The following is a 21,418-nucleotide window of genomic DNA, read 5'->3' as shown; positions in this document are numbered from 1 at the left end:
TCAGCCTTGTGTAAATAACACCCAGAAATTTATTACTCAAGCACACGATCCATAAAGTCCTTTCTCTATACCTGTCTAATCTTGTTCAGGGGCGAGAAGAGGTTGGAGCCTGTCCCAGAGTGCACTGCACTAAAGGCAGGGAAACACCCTATATTCAGGTCACCAGTCCATCACAGTCAGCAACACAAAGCCTGAGCAAATACAGCCACGCACGTAGAGTCATTTATAAAAAAGATTACCGGAGCACTTGCAAGAGGAGGTCAATGCAGTTTGCAGTGTCTTAACATCCACACCAGTGAGGATCTGCAGTGAAAAGCACATACATTGGAGTTCAAACAGATGATTCACCACGTCTGAAAACACTCACGCCTCCAGCAGCACCCTACCTGAGACACTGAGCGTCTCGTTGACCGTGGCCATCTTCCCAGTGTACGTGTTCTCGGCCTGGCAGCTGATGGACTCTTGGGAAACGTAGCGGTTCACAGTGATGTCGATGCCGCTGCCCGTCATCGTTTTCCCGTACAAGGTCCACGTGAAGCTGCATGACGGAGTGCACTCAGCCGAGCACGTAAAGCTCGCTGGGACCCCTACTTCAAGGCTGCCTGGTCCCGAAATGATCACAGTCTTCGGTCCATCTGCAGGAGAAGAAACACGAATATAAACCAGAGATGTTTTTGCTCAACAGAACCAAGACAGGTAGAGATGTGCTTCATCAGTCATTTAAAGAGGATCATCTCTGACTTCAGCCCCTGATATTGTATTACCTGGCACCACCACTGTGGTCTCAGCCGTTCGGTTTCTCTTTGTCACTGAGTTGAAGGCCACGCAGGTGAGGGCAGTCTCATATGGAGGAGTCACAGGTGTGAACAATATGGAGGCGTTTCTAGAAAGCAGCCTGCCGCGGTAGAACCAGGTGGTGGAGCAGACGGGGAAGCAGTCGGTCAGACACTGCAGCTCTGTCATGGATCCATCCATGGTGAACATCTCCTCGCCTACAGGCTCTTTGTTGGGTTTTACAATAAGCACCTCACCTGGACCGTCTGGAAAAGTAAGACAACGTGTTAGTATGCTCAGTTCTGATTGGTTATCAACAAATTACTAGTACCATACTGGGGCTGGACATTTTGTTTGGACTGAGATGAGAAGATTGATGTCACTCTCAGCTGCGCTCACTGCTACTAGCTTAGCCTAGCATTTGGACTAAAAACAGCTAGCATATCCAATCAACTAGCACATATTAAACTTACAAATTATAGCCATATGTCCAAATCTGATTTTTTTTTAAAACTGTGCTGGACTAATTCCTGGCCAGGAGCAGTGACTTCCTACCATATACATTTTATAGCTAGCAGCATAATAGCTATTAGCCTAGCTTTGGGGCTGGAAATAGAGTTGAACCAATGTCCTTGGGGCAAAAAGCTGGCCTGTTTCTGTCTGAAGATAAAGACATCTGCTTACCAGCACCTCTAAAGCTCACAGACTAAAAAAAATTTTTTTGTTTAATTGAGATTTTGTGCCGGACTAGTTCTTGGCTGCGAAATGTGACTTCCTTCAATCTACACACTGACCCAGGACGCCAGCGTTGGCCTCTGACGTGACATTTTGTGTTAGTATCTCAAAGAAATAGCTTGACATCTTGCCAAGACTGAAATGAGAAGACTGGTACCACTTTAATGCCCAGGTATGCTAAATATGAAGCTACAGCTAGCAGCTTAGCCGAGCGTTAAGACTTGAAGCAGGGGGAAACAGCTAGCCCACTTCAGAAGATAAAAACATCCAAACCATCATCTCTAAAGCTCACAAATTACAATATTATGTCTTGTTTAATCTGTAAGATCAGGTTTAACTGGGGTTTTGTGCAAGACCAATTCTCAATTACTCGGGACAGTTTTAACATTTTGCGTTAGCTAAACTGTCTTTTATTACTTGCATGCTTTCATTCAGCACCATCCTGATTCACAGATCATTTGTTTAAATGCTTTGAACCTCGTGATTTTCATGACCCGGGTGTACTCACAGTTAACTTGCATCACATAGCCCACTGACAGGATGGGGGCCCCGCCCTCGACTATTTCCAGTGAGTTGTAGTAGAGTGTCTGGTTCCCTCCCTCTACTACTAAACATTGGTATGACCCGCTGTCCGCTTGCAAGACAGGACTGAACGTCACTGTGGCGTTGTCGGCAGAGAAATGCACTCTTTCAGATGCAAGTATTTGCTGATTGTTCTTGAGCCACGAAATGGAGGCTGGGTCCTGAGTGCCAACACACTGCAGAGAGAAAGGTTCACCTGCAACAGGTGGGGCCGGAGAGCTGGGCCGCACTGAGAATGGATCTGTGAAGAGAGGATATCATACAGTCAGGTGACAACCAAAACAGGATCTGTTGAAGATCTGGTGGGAGCAACATCACAGACTCACCAATGACAGTGAGGTTCTTAGTGGTGGTGATAGTGACGTTAGACAACATGTTGGTGACCTCACAGGTCAGAGACTCAGTTTTGGAGTAGTCACTGAAAGTGATCTCCAGGTAACTGTCAGAGTTTGCCTTCTCCTCCTGGACAGTCTTCCCCATGTACTTCCAAGTGAATTCACAGGATGGGTTGCATGTGGCAGAGCATGTGAACGTGTACTGTTTGCCCATTACTACTGCACTGTCACCAGTAATGATGATGTCAGATAAACCTAAAGGTGTAAAACAAGACATTTGAATGTATTTACAGCCAAGTACTTAGCAAAATACACCTTTGGAGTCATAAATACCCCATAAATCTTGGTGCACACGGGCTTATACCTTTGACATTTTATAATAGAATCAGATTAGTTCTTATAGAGTTCTCAATATTTTGCACTGATGAATTAACCAGTTAGGATTAGGGTTAGGGTCCATAACATGGTGTTTCTCCCTCGTCACAACTCAACTGACTGTTGTCAGTTTGAGGTAAGTTTTTTGACCTACTTGCCACCTGCACAAGCAGAGACTTGGAGATGTTCAGGTGTGAGACGGTGTCCCGAGCCTCACAGGTCAGTGTTTCGGAGGCAACAGTAGTAGCAGGTGGAGTGACAGATATCTTGTTGCCTTGTGCGGTACTGTACGTGTCCTTATTCAAGACAACAGTCCATGAGTAGCTGCAGGAGGGGTAGCAGTAAGCTGAGCAGGTGAAGATGGATGCAACTCCTGCTTCCAGAAAGGCTGGACCACTGATCTGTATGTTTGATGGCCCATCTGAAAAGTTGGAAATGGATTAGTTGAAGGTCATGCACATAAAAAGACAAATGAGAATGTATTCAGTTTTCTCATAATTACCTGTCATTCGCAGCGTCTTTTGGACAGTGACTGATATTCCTGTGGCAGGATTAAACGCTGTGCAGGTCAGGTTTTGTGTTGGCCGTACTTCTTTAAGCTGCAAGCTCAGCTCCGAGCCCTGAGAGGTCACATTCCCTCTGGTCCAGGTGAACTGGCAGGTTGGGTAGCAGCTGGCTGAGCACTGGAAACTGTACAGTACTCCCACAGTTACTAAGTCGACACCATTGATCGTTACTGAAGATGGTCCGTCTGTGGTTGGAGGTAGAGCAGACAGACAGGTTGGCCTCTTTTATTTACAATATGATAGTTTCCTTATTATTCAACCAACGAAAGTGAGAAGTACCATCTTCTTGTACCAGAAGATTGTACAAGTTGCCAGTGTGTGGGTGGACCACTGAAAATGATGTGCAGCAGGGTTTTTTTAGGTTCAGGCAATGACCTTGTGTGGAATTAACAAGTTACAGATCGAGTGGAAGGTCAATAAATATCATTTGACTTAGCACCGTGAACACGTAAAGAAAAAGAGGAATCCCAATTAGGGAATCTCTTTCTTTATCAGACACCCCCTTTACAGGCACCAGTCGGACAGATGTAGGGGTAATCTTAAGACCCTGGATGAATATTTGTCACTAAGTGGAGGGTTCTGACTGTTGTCTATGCCTTGGTGCCAAACAACAGCGCAGGGTATCTTGGAATCTCGGGAAAGAGCACCGAGATCGTGAACACCACCTGTTCATGATCTCATTGTTCTGTCAAGAAACTTTGATGCTTACATGGGCAATGATCATGGTTTATAGGAACAACCAACCTTTGACATCATTGCGGAATCAAATCGAATGAGACTATAGATATATATACCTCAACGGCCAGTTGACATAGTTTGGCATCTGGTCATTAGGAACCGCAATTGTGGGCATGTCCAACTCATAAGAAGCCTTGGGTAGGCCTACAAATTGCTTCAAGGGTTGCTATCCCATCTAGCCTTTAAAAGATCTCACAGAGAGAGTTTGGAGAAGGGACTGGTGAGAGACCACGCTTATTGTACTGCCTCAACAAAGCCTGACCCAAACCCAGATAAGTAATGGAAAATGAAACAAAAACGTGAAAATGTAGCATAGTCAGTTCTTGGTTTGTTTGCTTTGGGCTACGTTGGCAGAGAACAAGTCCTAGGTCCACTTCTCTGACATGTTTGCTTTACTACATAATGAGTTGGCTGAGATGACCATCAAATACTCACAGTTTACTTGCATCTTGTAGCCAATAGACTGGATGGGGGTCTGCCCTTCTGTGACCACACACTGGTATAAACCATCATCTGTCTGCAGGATAGGACTGAAGGTCATCGTGACATTTCCGGGGGAAAAATGCACTCGTTCAGACGCAGGCATCGGGCCTTCGTTCTTCAGCCATGTAATGGACGCTGGGTTCTGAGAGCCAACACACTGCAGAGAGAAAGACTCGCCTGACACTGGCTGGGCCTGAGAGGTGGGGCGCACTGTGAATGGATCTGTGCGGAGAGAACATTCAAAACACCAGGCATGAACATTAGATACTTGATGAGATTAACCTCTTGTACCGGATGCCATTTTTTTATTTAAAAGGTGGAGGCAATATCTCAGACTCACCTTCAACAGTGAGAGTCATAGTGGTGCTGATAACGGCATGAGATATAATGTTTGTTGCCTCACAGGTCAGAGGCTCAGTTTTAGAGTAGTCACTGAAAGTGATCTCCAGGTGATTGGCACACTTTGGCATCTGCCCCTGATGTAAAATGGGTATCTGGATTTCGTCACCAGTGAAAGTCTTCCCATTGTACTTCCAAGTGAACTGACAGGATGGGATGCATGTGGCAGAGCATATGTACGAGAACTGTTTTCCCATTACCACTGCACTGTCACCAGTGATGATAATGTCCGATGAACCTAAAGAAGGAGATAAAGAAAGACATTTGAATGTATTATGGTCATTTTAAAAGGTAACAGTCGAGTACGTGTGCGGTCAAAATGTTGTCTTCAAATCATTTACCAGATGGATTATATATAAAGCCTTTTACAGATTAATGGAATGAGATCATGGATGTGTTAATATTATAATGAATCCATGACAACGTGAAGGAAATAATTAAGTTGTCTGCTGGTAAGGTGAAATTTGTTCTTTAGCAAGTTGGCTATGTTTTCACCGTGCGTTTGTTGGTTGGTTTGTCAGTAGCATTACACGAAAGGCTACGGATTTCCCAGAACCCATTGAATTATGGTGTGGAATCCGGATAAATGGATGGATCCTGGAATTTTTTCTCACTTTAACATCGTGAAGAGGCTATTTTTCAACATGCACATTATCAGAGAATAATGCAGGGATCTTAATGAAAAAAAAGTCAGTTGTTTCGTTGGCTGGTATCTTGGAGTGAGGATAATGTATGTAATGACAAATGAAACTGACACATTTTTGGGTGCATGCGCAACCAAAACAGTTGCACCGTGGTGGACGATTGCTTACAATTTAAAGTGATACAGGTCTATCAAGTTTGACATTGGATTTTTCTTGACTGAATTAAAGGGGCTGTTGGGCCTAAGCGGAGGTGTGCGCTCTACTGAGTGCCACTCTAGTTTACCTTGGAATCAGCAACAATCTCAACACAAGGCCTGTGTACTAGTTTCTTTCCTTTCTTTACATGTTTACTTGTTTATTTCTGTGATAAAACTACTGAGATATTAGCAATATCTATGTTAAGTTTAACATAGCTAACGTTAGCCACTGTAAACATCATACAGTCATACCAAGGCTGTAGCAGTTTTTAAGCTTATTTAATTTCAAACTTATATACATTTAATTATTAGGTAGGCTGATATTGGCCTATCACAATCACCACATGTGTTTGAATAATTTTTTTTTTTAATGGCGATAAGTATTACAAAATATAATATAATGGTAATTAAAACACAGTAATGAGTGTCAAAACCAGAAGAGACAGAAGTGGAATCAAACAACACATTTCTTTTCTGATAACCAAACTGCTAACAGCAATCGCACATGTTTCTCTCATGCAGTACACCCAGTCGGGTTATTTGTTTTAAATGTTTGTTGCTTTTTGTTCAACTTATTGATTGTTAATTGGAGATGAAGTTCTTTCACATACTTGCCACCCACAGAAACAGAGATGTGGAGGCGAAGAGGTGTGAGACGGTGTCCTGAGCCTGACAGACCAGAGTCTCCGAGGTGACAGTTGTGGCGGGCGGAGTGACAGATATCGCGTTGCCTTGTGCCGTACTGTACGTCTCCTCCTCCAAGACCACTGACCACGAGTAGCTGCAGGACGGGTAGCAGAAAGCTGAACAGGTAAAGTTGGTTCCAACTCCTGAAGTCAGAAAGGCTGGACCGCTGATCTGTAGGTTTGATGGACCGGCTGAAAAGTTGGAAATAGACTTGGTTGAAAGTATTTCTACTGGAGGAACTCTTGAGTTTGAACTTGGTCATTCGTACCAGTCACTTGCAGCGTCTTGTGGACGGAGACTGAGTTCCCGGATGCGGGGTTGACCACAGTGCAGGTAAGGGTCTGTGGTGGCATTATTTGCAGGAGCTGCAGGTCCAGCTCGGGGCCCTGAATGGTCACATTACCCCTCGTCCAGGTGTACTGGCAGGTAGGGTAGCAGTCAGCATAGCACAGGAAACCGTACGGGATTCCCACTGTCACTACGTCGACCCCACTGATCCCCACTGAGGACGGCCCGTCTGCAGGAGGCGGAACAGAAAAGGCTTAAAAGTCTTTTTCATTAACGCTTTACATTAAGGGCCTTCAAACAAGCGCGGGTTCATAGGTAAGAAAGCCATACATGCCACATATTATACACTTATTAACACTTAACTATGCTTTAACAGATCTAAAGCCAGAACAATGTCTTATCAACATGAATAAATCCTCAATTATCCACTTATTACATGTTTTTCTTAAAGATTACAAGACATGCAGCAACCATAGTAACATTTAATTTAACAGGTCTGTTAATTTCAATGTAAGTATGTGGTAATTACCATGTAGAATATTTAAAATGTCTTTGAAACTACACCCCAATAATAATAATTACTTCAATTCATTGAAAACCAACATGATTTATTAATAATGCTCCAGTAAGCAGTCAATAGAAAACTGGATGTTTCTTCAATTTCTGTCACTTCAGCAGATAAGTCGAACTTTAGAACAAGTTTCCTAAATGTCAATTGTAATTATTAAAGTTGGAGTCATTTTCAATACATTCTGGTAATTTGGGAGTAGAATCAAAGAAATCTGCTGCTTGGTCATTTCCATCCGCTTACCATTCACTATTCGGACCTGTTAAATGAAGTGTTACTGTTCCAACCTTCACCTATTCTACTAAAAGCAAAAGCAAAAATATAATAAAAATGAGATTACTTTAATATGAAGACTTTAACATAGAAAGTTCAACTGTTCTTTTCAGTAATTACTAATGTCTTAAAATAACTTAATAATAACTATAATAATCTAACAATATGTATTTCCTTATTTTGCTATTATTAACACGTATATAGCTTTATTAAAGTTAATAAACATTTTATAAGGACTTATAACCTATTGCTATTACAACATTCCAACATTCTGACATTTTCTGAGGAAACTGAAGCCTGTAAATAAAGACTCTGACATCATGCAATCAGAAAAGAGCAAAGACAGTTTCCTTAGGTGTCATTTTTAAACATTTAAGAAATAGTCATTTGGCGTAATAGTTAGAATTTAAAGGGTCTTACATGAGGTCTCCTCCACGGGTCCACCCAGCTCAGTTTCACTGGCAGAAAAACCTTGGACGTCAGAAAATAGCAAACGTTAACATCACGAATTTCCACTGCAGACCAAAACCAAACTAATCGAATAAATACATGAAAACCATGTAATAATTGTTCTTGTCAGAGTATCAAAGAATGTCTAAAGTAATAAACGTTCTGCTCAAATGCTGCTTGAGGCGAGCAGAAGACGAGCCAGCAGGACTTCCTCTTACCTGCCAGGCAGGTGAGCAGCAGCAGACAGGCAGTGTGATGAACCATGGTGCTGCAGACGGTCTCAACGGCTCTGTAACTATCCACACTCTTATAATATATTGGGAAATGAAGGCCTTGCCCACTGTTATCACCCACTTACACAGAACAGAGACAATAAATGACCCAATGTTCCTGGCACAGGAGTGCAACACGCTGGTTATCAGCTGGGCTCATTCTCTGCAGAGGGTGTGCGTACAGGCGGCCGACGTGCTGCGTGGTTTTGTCTTCTGTGGCCTGTGTTTGTTTCTTTTGTGCCTGGAACATTAACCCAGGGCCGATAATGTGGCTCCCTCTTTTCTCATATCTGCCTGCGGTTGCAGATGTAGAGATTTCTGAGGCCATTTATCACAGCATCTTGATAGAAAACAACTCCAGCTGTCGACGAGATCTGATATGGGGGCTCTGGTCATGTATTTACCTCAGCTGTATGTCATTGCTTTGGGAGATCGGAGCCAGGCGTCTCGTGACCTTTGGGAAAAATTGCAGTTGTTGTCAGCTTAAAGGTGCAATATGTAAGAAGTGGCCATCTGACGTATTCATACTCCAAACCAACAGGGGGCAGCCTAGCTCGGTTAAATATAAGTAAACCTGCCTCAGATCATTTTATATGTCAAAAATGAATATTTTGATTGTCAACAACTGAAATGGTTATGGGGAACTTGTTGGCACTGCTTATCTACATGTCCAGCAGAGATGAGATGTGACCTGGCAAATTTGAGTCCAATCTGTCCGGTTCTTTAACTGCTCACTGCTCCACTATGTTAATTATGTACAGTTGATTTTAGAGCTTTTTTGCTGACAACAGCTTGCTGCTGTGGCCAAAAATACCTTATTTTCTATTTGTTTGAAATGACATAGACGCAAAAAAAACATACATGAAAAGTTCTGTTCCTGTGGCATATTCAGGGGTTCATCCTCTTGTCTTTTTGTTAGCATGAAAACGTCATCCATTTTTTACCCATTTTTCTTGAAATTGCTGGACATTCAGAATCAGAATCAGAATTTCTGCAAATGGGAAATTTCTTCAGCACAGCAGCCGAAGGACCGTGTAATATTGTATTGTAATAGACAATAATAATAGTAAAAGAATAAACAATATGATAAAAAGGTAAGAAATAGAAATAGACTCATATATGTTGTATATAAATAAAGTTTTACACTGTTAACAGTGTAATTGTAGCAGATATGGGTATAGATATGGGTTCTTTTATGACATAGTGCACATGCTAGGTCTGCTGGGAGCAGTGCTGGTTGTCCAGTCTGACAGCAGAAGGAAGGGCTCATATCCTGAGTTAACTGTCCCATATTTTATATTTCATTCACAATTTTCCATCATTTAACTTGTGCTGGTGGTTCTGCCTAATGCCATGATTTTCATTGTTTACCTCCTTCAAGGAGGTTGTGTTTTCTTTCTTTCTTTTTTTGGTTGGTTGGTTTGTCAGCAGGATTGTATAAAAACTATAGAATGGATGTTGGATGGGTCTCAGCTCAGGGTAGACCCTATTAACATTTGGTGCAAATCTAGATAAACAGACAAATCCAGGATTGTTTTACCACTCTCTTTAACATTGTAGTCTTGTTTGTTTGTTTGGCATTTATCTCAGTATCACAGGGAATAATGCAGGATTGATGAGGAAAAAGAAATCAGGTGTAATTAGGTGGCTGGTGTTTATGAGTGAGTACAATTTGATGTGGATCCTCGATCCGGTGATTGGGTGGTTTAAAATGTATATTGCTACAAGGCTATCGTGTTTTTGATTAGGCTTGATTGAATGAAAGTCGACTCTCAGGCCTTGGAGGAGGTATGAGTGAGTTGATCCAGTGTCATTAACTGCACACCTGCCCTTTATGTTACACATAATATGAATAGTTGCATTAACAAGTTTCTGCCAAACTGTGCACACTGTTTCTTACAATTACAATTACTGTCACTATAAATACACATTTTTGCCAGTGACGCAGGTGTAAATTATTTATAGGGCATCTTTCTTTTTTTTTTATCAAAGCAGAAATGACTACAAGCCACGTTGTACTCTTTCTCAGAAAGTGTTTGTCGGCAGCCTGATATGAACCCTGGGTGCGTCCTCGAACTGTCACCGCTGTTTGCCAGTATAAATATTAAAGCAAACACACACATGAAAGGTTAGGAATATCATTGCCATTTAAATTCCTGATGAGTAAGACATTTAACCGTGTAGTGTTGATGTCACACATTTTAAAAGAATCACATCATATCTTATTTCGTTAAAGGACAAGACCATCCACAAATGAAAATTCAGTCATTGTCTGCCCCCAGCTCCAGAAATCATTTGTAGACTTCCCATGAGCATAGGGGTGAGCAGATATTGACTGAATTTTCATTTTTTGGGTGAACTCATCCTTTAAATACAGATCTCAGAGGTGTACCATCACTATCCAACCTGCAGGTGGAGCCACGGCTGAATTATGAGCTCAAGCTGTTGTCCTCACATGAGTTCTGGAGTAGTTTTAAGTCCCTGCAGACACCCATTTTTTCCCCAGTGTAATTAACTACACCTTTATAGCTTTTATTAGTTCATTAGGTTAAGTACTCTTTGGTCATTTCCTTGGAGGGCCCCACCCAACAACCTAAGCAGAATGTCTACCTGAAAGCACACGGGTGTAGGCCTCACTGACAAATTTGATGTATCTAAGATTGTATTACAACTGTGAGATGGTGTGTGAAGGAAAGCTTCAGAGTCTTGTATCGAAAAGTCATCAGTGCATTTTATTCACGGTGCGGACATTTTTTAAACATTTCAAATGTGATCATGTAGAATAATCCTGCAAATACATTCCTCACAGGTCAGCAAATACCAAGCCACGTGCACTCCCCCCCCCACCCCACACACACACACGGGCGCGTATTTAATTGCTGCCTCGCGTCTTACTAGAGAGCGCAAACAGGGTTCAGCCCAGAGTCAACATGTGAGACAAATGAAAACGTATGATATGCAGCGTGTGAGCAGAAGTACGTGAGTCACGGCTAACTGCCTTTCTTCATAATAAATTCATTCACGGGACGTAGAAAAGACCTGACGGAGGCAAAGACGGAGAGACAAAGAGAGAAGCTGCTTTCATGATGTTCAGGACCATAAATCTGCACCTGCTCTTTGTTAGAGCTTAATTAATTGTTCCAAATGATAAGATATTTTTTAAAACCTACAATTTATAAATATCAATATGAATAACGGTGATGTTAGATCAGATAAAGAGCATTTAAAAGAAACATGTAGCTGGGATCATAATGTACATACACACAGTAAGCTAGTCTCAAAGTGAATAGGCAGCAGATATGATGAAGGCCAGCAGCAGCACGGCGGAGGTCTCTTCAAGACGAGTGGACGAGTTGTGATCCGACCCTGAACACAAGAAAAGAAAATGCACAAAAGCAGTTCAGATCAGTAGACGATCTTAATCCGACGTGAGACTATGCACATGAAACCATTCCACGGCTCCTCTACCTGTCAGCTGTACAGTTTTAAGGGCCGTTGCTGTCTTCCTCGAAGCAGTGTTTTGCGCCTCACACTTGATAGTGAGGGATTTAAGCGGGTGCTCCACTGTGAGCTCAACCACGCTGCCCCTCACGGCCTGACTGTCCACGGAAGACACGTAGCGGCAAGATGGCCGACATTCTGACGTGCACTCAAACTTATACTTTTCGGCGATTTCGATTACGTCGGGGCCCTTGATCTGAATCTCTGACGGACCCGCTGAAAGAAAGATAGTGAGGATAGATCAGCACTGAGAAAAATGCAAATGTAATAGATTACATTTTATGGTCTGTTATCTTTAAGTATAATGTAGATATAATGGTGTTACAACACTTGTGCAAATAATGGAAATCCATGTTTTTTGAGGAAATCTCCATATATTTGCAAATTAAGCTACAGCTTAATTGTGTGAAATAGCTTTCAAGTGATCTAATGCTCATTCAGTTAGCCATTTTGGAGGCCAAGTGACACTGTTGAACAACATCTAGTCTTGTTTCTGAATGTACCCACTTCAGTAATCATTTCTTATCTGGCTGATCTGGTGCGTAGGCCTAGGTGTTAGCGTATCAGCTAACTTACAGCTAGCCATCTAATTGGTTTACTAGTTGAAGAAAATGGTTTGACATTTTGGGATAAAGGCTTATTTGTTATATTCCAGCGAGACAGATGAAAAGTGTGATGAAATAAAATAAATATGAAGCTAGAGCTAGCAGCTGTTAGCATAGCATAGTTGAGCTAAGCTTAACACATAGACTGTATTTGACTTTTGACCAAATCCAGCACTTATCAAGCTTATCAGTTGACTAGTTATATATCACTTGTCTAATATCGCTAATGTAAGTTAACCAGCAAAGAATCCAGGAAGTTGCTGCACCCTGCCGAGAAATATTCACCGACATAACCCCCCCATAAAACCACAATTTGTTGTTGCTGCAGTTTTGTACAGATTAAATTAAGATTAAACACGTGAATTAGAAAACTTTCGAGGTGTCTTTGAACAGACGCAGGCTAGCTGTTTTTAAGCTACGCTAACTTTCTCCTGGAACTAGCTTCATATTGATACAGAGGCAGAGGTAGGGGACTTGTATTATTCCTGAAATTAATTTTACTGGAAAAATTCCATGCCACTATTAGGCCCCTTCATCCAACAACTACATCGGTAGAAGCTCTTGACTTACATGCCACAGCTATGTTGCGAGTAGCAGCGACAAACATCCCAGACACACTATTGGTGGCTTTGCAGACGAGCGTTTTGTAGTTGTCCTCCTCTCGGGGATTGATAGAAATAACATTCCCCTGACCACCAATCCATGCGCCTTTGTCTATTCTCCAGGTGTAGTGACAAGTTGGCCGACAGTAGGCGTGGCAGCTGTAGGTGTGGCTCACTGTCGGATTCATCAGATCGGGGCCTGAGATGGAAACGTTGGCAGGTCCAGCTAAGGTGAAAAATAGTATAGAATGGAAAGACATTTAAAAAGCACATATATTATTAATATAAGCCAATTATTCTAAAAGCCATGTCACCGGATTTCTACACAAATCTAGTAAAGCTCTCTCTTACCCAACACTTTCAGTTTCTTTGTTGCTGTGGCGGTCTGCAGTGTTTTGTCATCTGTGACTGTGCACTCCACTGTAAAGGCTTCCATCCATCTGTCGATGGTGAAGGCTAGCACATTGCCCTGACCCTGGGCACTCTGTCCATCCAAAGACATAGAAAAGGTACACGAAGTGCAGTCGGCTGTACACTCAATGCTGCTGGGCACACCCACAGTCACGTAGTCCGGACCAACGATTTCACAGTCGAATTCTAGTCCTTCTGAAGATGTCAATAATAACCAATATAATGTAAATGGATGTGTACAGCCATACAGATAGCACCTTTAATATGGGTTTTATTATTTTCTCTTACCTGTTTCAGGGGTCTCGTCATCTGTAGACAGTACTGGCTGAAGGCCTACACAGTCAATGAAAACACATTTTATTGCTAGCTAAAACCGTATGTGGTTCTAAGCAGGAACGTTTGTTCTTTGCCTTCGAAATATTATTTGGATTAAATGCTTAAGCAAAGCCATTCAACCTTTTAAAGGAGACATAATATAATTTGACAAAAACACTTGTACTCTTGGTCCAGCACAACCTTTAGCCTAGCATATTCTGGCTAATGTTAGCTAACATTAGCAAAAATGCTGTTCAACTGACATAAATGAGTCAGTTTTCTAATTAGCTAACTCTAATGTATTTGGGCTACCATAAAACTATGTTTTAGCATTTATCATTATTCTGTAATTATGTTTGTATGTCAAATCTTCATATGCATAGTAACTTAAAAAACGAAAACTAGGGAAGTAGCTTTCAATGTAAAGAGTAAAGAGAGAAATATCTCAGCCTAATTCTGAGTTGTAAAATACCGGAAGCATAAGCTAAGGTGAAATTGAGAAGCTCAACCAAGCTAAAAGTACAGCTGATTTGTACTATACTTCATGGTCTATCACATGTATAAGTTAATATATACACAAATTGAAGATTTTTATGAAATAAAGTAAGAAACGTTTTCCCAACAGCCATTAATCAGTCAGTACTGCAGCACCCACACACTGGACTGCCAATGGACTGTCGTATCTACAGCTAAAATCGACTCTGTCACTGGTATTTTTGTCAAAACAAAAATCCTCGAGTTTGTTACCTGCCAGAAATAGCAGCAACAAAAGTCTGCCACAATTTGAGCGTCCTCCATGTTGTTTGGATTTGCAGATATCATCCATTATCCCGTGAGACTCTAAAGTGTGCAGCCACCAGGAAACAGACCGCTGGCACTGTGTGGTCAGTCAGTCAACATCAGCAGGCAAACACCTCTTATCGGAGTTGGGGAGAAACGTATCTGCCTTCTTAGTCACTCAGAGACATCCATCACTTCGCATCGATGACAGATCAAAGTCAGTAGACTGTGGCCTACATCGGTTGGGAAGCGTTTTCCCCATAAGTGACTTTTTATCTTCAGCGACTCATGACCAATCGAGATCTCTTCACTGGTGAATGTTTGCTCTGTTTTATTGATGGGAGTCTGGTGCGAGTGGAGAAAACACAGAGCGGCAGCGCTCCCTTCTTTGGGCTTCTGGGTTAGGGAGGAGTGTTTTAGAGATTGTAGAAGGATTGTTGGACGGTGTATTGGTTTGGAAACTGGCCACGCTAGATATAAATGTCAGATCTGGTCACTGCAAAGGGGAATATGTCCCAAGCAAGGTAGGATCTCATATTGGAAAACACATGTTCATGTCATCAGCATAACTCAGCCACAGAGGGAACAGTTTTAACCAGAAAGTGGAACGAATGGAATGGAAAAATTGAGAATTCGTTGTTTTTGTTTTCCCATTTCAGGGGTTCTTTGTGTCATGTCAAGAATTTAAAAAGAAAAACATCCTTACACTGAAGGAATAGAGTTTGACGTGGCTCATGCAATGTGTGTGACAGCATTACTCACTTCTGCGTCCCCAGCATTTACCTTTGGTAGCGCACAATAGGTGGCCTCGCCCTCAGTTCCAGAAATACATCCATTATCAGAATAAATGATCAAAATGCTAACAGAAAAAAAACAAAACGGCCACACAATGGATATCCCGACTTTAACCGAGCAGTGGCCGCTAGCATGAATATAAAAGCGGGGGAAAAAACAACACGGCACACAAACGAATTAAGAAATGAGCGATTTACATTTATTCAAAGAAAAACAAACAAACACAACAAGAGGTCAACAAGGAAATTCATATTTTTTTTTGGGGGGGGGGGGGGGGTGTTGGTATGTATGTGTGAGTGTGTGCAATTCGGAGTGTAAGACGGTCTGCGGAGGTGTGTGCACTCCTAAAGCGACGTCTCTCTGGAGTCCCTGGGCAGCCTGAAGGTCAGTATCTCTGTGAAAGTGTGACCTGCACAAACACCACAGACAGAGACAGGATTATACAGCCGCCGAATCATATCTGCGTCCTACTCTCAGATCCGAGATCAACCCATTCATCTGCTCTCGTGTGAAGCTGTCTTCTTCCTGATACGTCTGTTGCACCTTATTTGTTTTATAGTGTGATAAAAGCAGCATCAAGTAAGCTCTTCGGTGACCTCTTCTGGCTAAAATCAGGTACTGTAACAACATCGACAGAGTTCACTTCCTGCTACATAATTCTTTCCTCTTGTCCATCTGAGTTTTAACGCACTGCAAATTCACAAAACTAAATGTTCCTTCAAGAGGAATGATGCTTTTTGGGTTCTTTCTTGGCACCTTCTGGGAAAGCTGCAAACACAACACTGACATGATTAGCAAACGGTAGCAGTCGTGGAGCAACGTTAGCATCCACTTGTGGACAGGTTTCAGGTTAACTCATGTTCAGGTGTTGTTTCGGCAGGTCTACCAGAGCTTTCTCACTGTTAACAGCAGCCGCGACAAGAAACAAGATGGACGAGAGCTGTGACAGTGAACCACGAGGGTTAAACTGCAGGTCTGGTAACCAAAACAATGAGCTGAAAGAGGCTAAAACACTCCACACAGCTGAGAGGAGCTGCAGAATTTGGTGCTAATTGTCTGGATTTGTCTCTGCAAGCGACACCTTTCACATTGCACATAGTGTCTTGACCTGTTGTTGATACAAAAACACAGACGACAGCAGCTTTAAAAGAACACTGTCTGAAGCCAGAAAGGTGGCAGGGTCCGCCACATATAAACAAAGTAAAACAGCATGAGATTGTTCCGTCCTTTAAGGTCAGTACGTTCACTCAATTTGTTTAGGCGTGAAAAAAAATCAGACAATGGAGATCTTTCCCTTCCGATTAAAAGTTCTTCCCCGAAGCTACGCAGTGCACCTTTAAATCCTAATCAGCCCGCCCCCCCCCCCTCGCTCTGTCTCTTACGCTTCCACTGATCCAGCGGCAGGTCTGTGTTGTCCATGGTCTGATCGTAGGGCAGCGCTTCGGTCTCCTCCTCGGTGTCTCTGAACTCGCTGAAGAAGGGCAGCTCGAGGGCCTCCGACGCGCTCACCCTCTGCTCGGGGTCCAGCAGCAGCATCTTCTCCAGGACACACACCGCTGTGACGCACACACACACACACACGTCGAGGTCAGCATGACACGAGTTTGTCCGACAGCCGGATAAAACTGGAGAACGGGGGAGCTTTACCTACCGTTTGAGCTGGCTTTGGAGAAAATGGTGTGCAGGTCTTTTTTGGGCACCTTTGGTAGACTTCTGATGTAGTTTTTGGCCTGTGGAGAGAGGGGAGGGCAGAGGTTGGTGAGAGAAGTCGCGCATGAATAGTCGAACAGCGTTTTTGCCCTGAAGTCTCGGATTTCACACCATCATGAGACACTGAGCCTTTTTACTGACACAAGTTATTCAGTGCAGTAATTAAAGGTTTGCTTCCTTACAACATGGAACAAAACACCATGGTTCGGTGGTAGCGAAACATACCAGTGCCAAGATACATTTAGATGATCTGCTACAGACAGAATTAAACAACAGAAATGCTCTTTTTTTAAAACAAATGCGTTAATGATGCAATGACAGTGGCACAGCAGGGGTTATTCCACCCAAAATATATCAACAATCAAACACAGGAAACAAACAGCTTCCCGGTGAATCTGGACCCCCCGGGACACAACTTACGTCTTGGCTCTGCAGCTTCACGACAAAGTCGCCGGCTGGGGTTCCTGTAATCTTCATGATTTCTCTGAGCTGGTCCAGGTCTGCCGGTAGCTGTGGTTAAGTATCATCTTGCACCAAATATGAGTCTTCTCTTCAGTTTATGGTGTGATCAACATGCACAGGGAGCTAAATCATACTTATTTGTCTCTTTCTAAGGATTTCATTGGTTTGTTTGCTTGCTGAAGCATTTAGCCAGATACGACAGGTCTAAGAGCAAGTGCTTCTTCCCCGTGATGCCGACACACACACAGTGAAAAAGCGAGTTGATGGAGGTCAAGGATACGATCGTTCCCTTTGAACAGCGGCTTTCCCAGCAGCATCTCCGCCATAATGCAGCCCGCCGACCAGATGTCCACTGCAACAAGAGAGCAAAGCATCAGCGCTCTCGTTTGAATCTGAGCTACGGAAGAAGTCTCTCGGCGTGAAAAAGGGCGAATCAGTTTACCGGTTTGCGTGTAGTGCATCCAGTTGAGGATGACCTCGGGCGCCCTGTACCAGCGCGTCACGACATATCCGGTCATCTCTGCGTCCGCCTGCCTCGCCAGGCCAAAATCGAGGATCTGAAAAAACAGAAACGGAATGAAAATCGAAATCTGCAGATGTATGGGTTGCGCACGTTAAAGCAGCTTCGCGTAAAGTAGAAGTACCTTGAGCTCACAGTCCGGGTTAATGGCTAAATTTCCAGGTTTAAGGTCCTGCGGATTGCAGAAATGTGGGAGAAAGAAGATAAAGTTAATCTTTTTTTATAATAGACATTATTTTTTCACCTTTTAAGGAAATAATCTTTTTTTTTTTTTTAAATCCCTAATGATTTTCAGGTATCAGAATTTGTAAGTATATTCATACACAGGACTTTTGCTCCCTGAGACGCACTTTTTAGTATGTGGGCACTTTGGACCTTGATCGGGGAGGCTGCTTTTCGAAAAAGGCCTTGCAACAATGGGCTAAAACTAGCCATTCAGTGTGGACGTGACAGACTTTCAACATTCCTTTGTCCAATTTTTCATTGCTACCCAAAATCTTGTCCGTGCGACCGGCCGCTGACCGGGTGGGAAAAGTCAAAGAGAGACGTTTAAACGCGCAGAACGTCTCAGTAGCGAAATTCAAGCGACAGCGCGTCATTCTGTCTCGGGTTTTTCAAGAAAAGCTCCCTGTGTGGGAATCTGGATGAATGGGACCGGGAGTGAAAAAGAGCAAGAGCCCCTCCCCCGCAAAGCTCACAGTCTGGAAGGTCAAAGTTCACGCACCCTGTGGATGATCCCTGCAGAGTGGATGTACTGAGGAGAGAGGAGACACGGACCACGTCAGCTCAACTGAAGACAACATGGTTCCAACACTGGTACAGGTAGTGAGTAACGTGCGTACACGGGCGTGTCGGCGGTCACCTTGAGTCCTTTGAGCATCTGATAGACAAGGAACTGCACCCTGTCCTCGGTTAACCTCTCCAGCTTCATCAGCTTGCCGAGGTCGGTGCCCATGAACGGCATCACCAGGTAGCTGTGGAGAAGAGAATAGGAGGAGAAGAAGAAGAGTCGAGTCACTCCGCCGGAACAACGACGGCCGATGTCAGAATCAGCGTTCAGGAGTGGACGGGAGCTTACAAGTCGCGCAAACGGTCCAGAGAGATCTCAGCAGTGAAAACATCCAGCAGCCCGATGACCTGAGTAAAAGTAAATTCATTATTAAAGGTGCATTATGTAGTTTTAGCAAAAGTTTGAATATCTGTCCCTGTTGCGCCCTTTAAGACTGCCCCCTCAAACTTTGATCCCCTCAAATCCTTCTTTATCCCTCCATCTGCGGGGAGCGTTTCTTACGTTCTCGTGCTTCATGTGTTTGAGCAGCCGCAGCTCTCTGTAAGCCCTCTTGGCGAAGAGTTTGGACTGGAAGGGCCGGTGAAGCTTCTTGATGGCCACCTGCGACCCCAACCGGCGATCCCACGCCGAACTGAAATAGATGAACAAACAGGTGACAATGACATCATGCTTGGATTCTACAGGGCCGACATTCTGACGTCCCTGTGAGGAAACCCACAGGTGTAATTACTGAACATCTGGGACGTGGAACTGGAGCGGGGAGCCTGATTAATGGCGTTAATTACACCTCACTGTGTCACCGTGTCTGCAGCGAGGAGAGAGTGGCTTTGGGTTTCTCGCCACTTAATTCGAACTTCTTTGACTTCCTCCAACAATGAGGCTGGGGGGGGGTTCTCTTTGTTGACCGTCATGCACACAACACAATGCACTGAAAGGCCCCGCAGAGCCAGCTGTGGAGACGCTGCCGGCCAACATACCTCACACAACAGATACTGCAGGGATGCTTTAGTATATACTCGCGTAGAAGCAAAACTACATAAGTAAAAAGAGAAGTGAGAGAGTGAAAAACTTGGTTATTATTCTCGTTGTGAAATGATAATCTTTCTCCTCATGTTTGGGATACAATACAGAAAAAAATAACAAAGACTAAGTGTTGGTTTCCCACATGCAGCTGCAGTAAACAGTAGTTCTTGTGCTGGACTTCATCATACAGGCAGACAGGTGTGGTTCTGGACGGGAATGCATCCGATCGCCTGCGCGAAAGCGCGATGAGAGCAGGACGCAGCAGAATTAACTCCTGACCCCCGATCAGCTGATCGACACTCGGCCGTCACTTTTCCTCCCTCCCCTGAACTCACCACACGGTCCCGTACGCGCCCGTCCCGACCTGCTTCAGGTCCCGGTACCTCTCCGGAACCTCCCACGCGGTTCTGTTGACCTCCTGCCGGTAGTATCCCGTCCTCGACCGCACAGCCATGACCGACTTAGACCTTTTTTTACACGACGAGGCTGAGGTCGGGATGTGGGTCCGGTTCCGCTCCGACCCAACTTCTCATGTGAGAAGTTTTGTGTGTGTGTGTGTGTGTGTGTGCTGCAGAGAAAAACACAAGTCCGTCCGCAGGAGGAGGAAGGCTTGTTGTCGGCCGCAGATTCCTCCAGATGAAGCAGGAGACCACTGGAGCTGTGTGTAGGGTCGCCTGCTACACCCCCAACACACACACACACACACACACACACACACACACACACACACACACACACACACACACACACACATTGTTAATCATGTCTTGTGGTCGCCCGGGGCAGTATATGGGTGTGTCTACACTGTGGGGGGAAAGAGCCACAAAACATCTGCCTACACAAAAGTTAAACCACTAGAACTAGAACTGCTATAATATTCCCATGATGCTTTTCTGTAGAAGGCAAACAACCCTGTAACTGTGAATGAATGGTCATCACAGCAGGTCATAGACTGTTCCTGCCTATAGAAGCTTTACCTTAGACTTTGCAGCATCCGTGTTGTCGAATAATCCAGACTGATCTTAAAGGAGAAGTTCACCCCAAAACTGAAAATTCACTTACTTCCTACTCGACCTCATGCCAGTCGAAAGTCAAATGTTTCGTAGTCCACAGAACGTTTTGTCACATTGTTTCACCGAGTAAAGCAGCGTTCTCCTAAGCTGTTGAGATTGTGTTTTCTCATCTTATAGTTTAAGTTGTGTTGTCTCATTTGTTAGAATAGCACGCTCCCATATTATATTGTTTGCGACCAATTTATTTTTATCCGCCCACTTTTTGAGTCACACGCACAACGTGACCTTTATTTTTTTGTGCAGAAAGGCATTGTGGGTTATCTGGTTGGTTGTTGAAGCGGAGCACTTGCCATGGCTGCTGATGATTTTCCCGGGGCTGTGAAGAAATGAATAAACACATGGAAAGATATCCACACGCTGCATTTCATTAATATGGCGAATGAAACTGGAAACTCAACATAAACAACTGAAGTAGATGGGGACTCATTTGACGTTTAAAGAAAACAGCTGAAAGAAAAATAAACT

General features: G+C 43.5%; 3 protein-coding genes across 3 annotated transcripts; all 3 read right to left on the bottom strand.

The window, feature by feature from the left end:
• Positions 1 to 9: 9 nt before the first annotated feature.
• On the bottom strand, positions 10 to 8,384 carry LOC115595559 (carcinoembryonic antigen-related cell adhesion molecule 5-like). The gene is made up of 13 exons (XM_030440188.1): positions 8,313 to 8,384; positions 8,065 to 8,115; positions 6,784 to 7,032; positions 6,440 to 6,706; positions 4,929 to 5,225; positions 4,541 to 4,810; positions 3,304 to 3,552; positions 2,956 to 3,222; positions 2,418 to 2,681; positions 2,018 to 2,332; positions 765 to 1,040; positions 387 to 635; positions 10 to 303 (listed from the first exon to the last, which is right to left on the bottom strand). Exons 1-13 carry the CDS (start codon positions 8,356 to 8,358, stop codon positions 281 to 283), a joined length of 2,823 nt encoding a protein of 940 aa, XP_030296048.1. The 5' UTR covers positions 8,359 to 8,384; the 3' UTR covers positions 10 to 280.
• A 3,034-nt stretch (positions 8,385 to 11,418) lies between these two features.
• On the bottom strand, positions 11,419 to 14,898 carry LOC115595141 (uncharacterized). The gene is made up of 6 exons (XM_030439279.1): positions 14,548 to 14,898; positions 13,774 to 13,818; positions 13,426 to 13,680; positions 13,043 to 13,300; positions 11,835 to 12,083; positions 11,419 to 11,732 (listed from the first exon to the last, which is right to left on the bottom strand). The coding sequence occupies exons 1-6, from the start codon at positions 14,624 to 14,626 to the stop codon at positions 11,644 to 11,646; spliced, it is 975 nt and encodes a 324-aa protein (XP_030295139.1). The 5' UTR covers positions 14,627 to 14,898; the 3' UTR covers positions 11,419 to 11,643.
• Positions 14,899 to 15,552: 654 nt separating this feature from the next.
• LOC115595140 (mitogen-activated protein kinase 12-like) lies at positions 15,553 to 21,267 on the bottom strand. The gene is made up of 13 exons (XM_030439278.1): positions 20,943 to 21,267; positions 20,216 to 20,557; positions 19,359 to 19,488; positions 19,146 to 19,204; positions 18,930 to 19,041; positions 18,792 to 18,821; positions 18,192 to 18,239; positions 17,990 to 18,104; positions 17,828 to 17,899; positions 17,506 to 17,585; positions 17,027 to 17,105; positions 16,758 to 16,931; positions 15,553 to 15,784 (listed from the first exon to the last, which is right to left on the bottom strand). Exons 2-13 carry the CDS (start codon positions 20,332 to 20,334, stop codon positions 15,720 to 15,722), a joined length of 1,083 nt encoding a protein of 360 aa, XP_030295138.1. The 5' UTR covers positions 20,335 to 20,557; positions 20,943 to 21,267; the 3' UTR covers positions 15,553 to 15,719.
• Between the last annotated feature and the right edge of the window lie 151 nt (positions 21,268 to 21,418).

The sequence above is a fragment of the Sparus aurata genome, chromosome 14 (assembly GCF_900880675.1).
Source record: "Sparus aurata chromosome 14, fSpaAur1.1, whole genome shotgun sequence".
Lineage (NCBI taxonomy): Eukaryota > Metazoa > Chordata > Actinopteri > Spariformes > Sparidae > Sparus > Sparus aurata.
This window is presented reverse-complemented; position numbering and strand designations above follow the sequence as displayed.

Excerpts from the sequence above, each read along its gene's own strand:
- LOC115595141 (XM_030439279.1), bottom strand. The coding sequence starts at position 14,626 with ATGGATGATATCTGCAAATCCAAACAACATGGAGGACGCTCAAATTGT. Across the intron at positions 12,084-13,042 it reads TCGCAACATAGCTGTGGCAT|CGGGTCCGTCAGAGATTCAG; the intron begins GTAAGTCAAGAG and ends TCTTTCTTTCAG. Across the intron at positions 11,733-11,834 it reads TAAAACTGTACAGCTGACAG|GGTCGGATCACAACTCGTCC; the intron begins GTAGAGGAGCCG and ends TCTTGTGTTCAG.
- LOC115595140 (XM_030439278.1), bottom strand. The coding sequence starts at position 20,334 with ATGGCTGTGCGGTCGAGGACGGGATACTACCGGCAGGAGGTCAACAGA. Across the intron at positions 19,205-19,358 it reads AACACATGAAGCACGAGAAC|GTCATCGGGCTGCTGGATGT; the intron begins GTAAGAAACGCT and ends ACTTTTACTCAG. Across the intron at positions 15,785-16,757 it reads GCCGCTGGATCAGTGGAAGC|GTCACACTTTCACAGAGATA; the intron begins GTAAGAGACAGA and ends GTGTTTGTGCAG.
- LOC115595559 (XM_030440188.1), bottom strand. The coding sequence starts at position 8,358 with ATGGTTCATCACACTGCCTGTCTGCTGCTGCTCACCTGCCTGGCAG. Across the intron at positions 1,041-2,017 it reads CTATGTGATGCAAGTTAACT|ACGGTCCAGGTGAGGTGCTT; the intron begins GTGAGTACACCC and ends TTACTTTTCCAG. Across the intron at positions 636-764 it reads GACCACAGTGGTGGTGCCAG|ATGGACCGAAGACTGTGATC; the intron begins GTAATACAATAT and ends CTTCTCCTGCAG.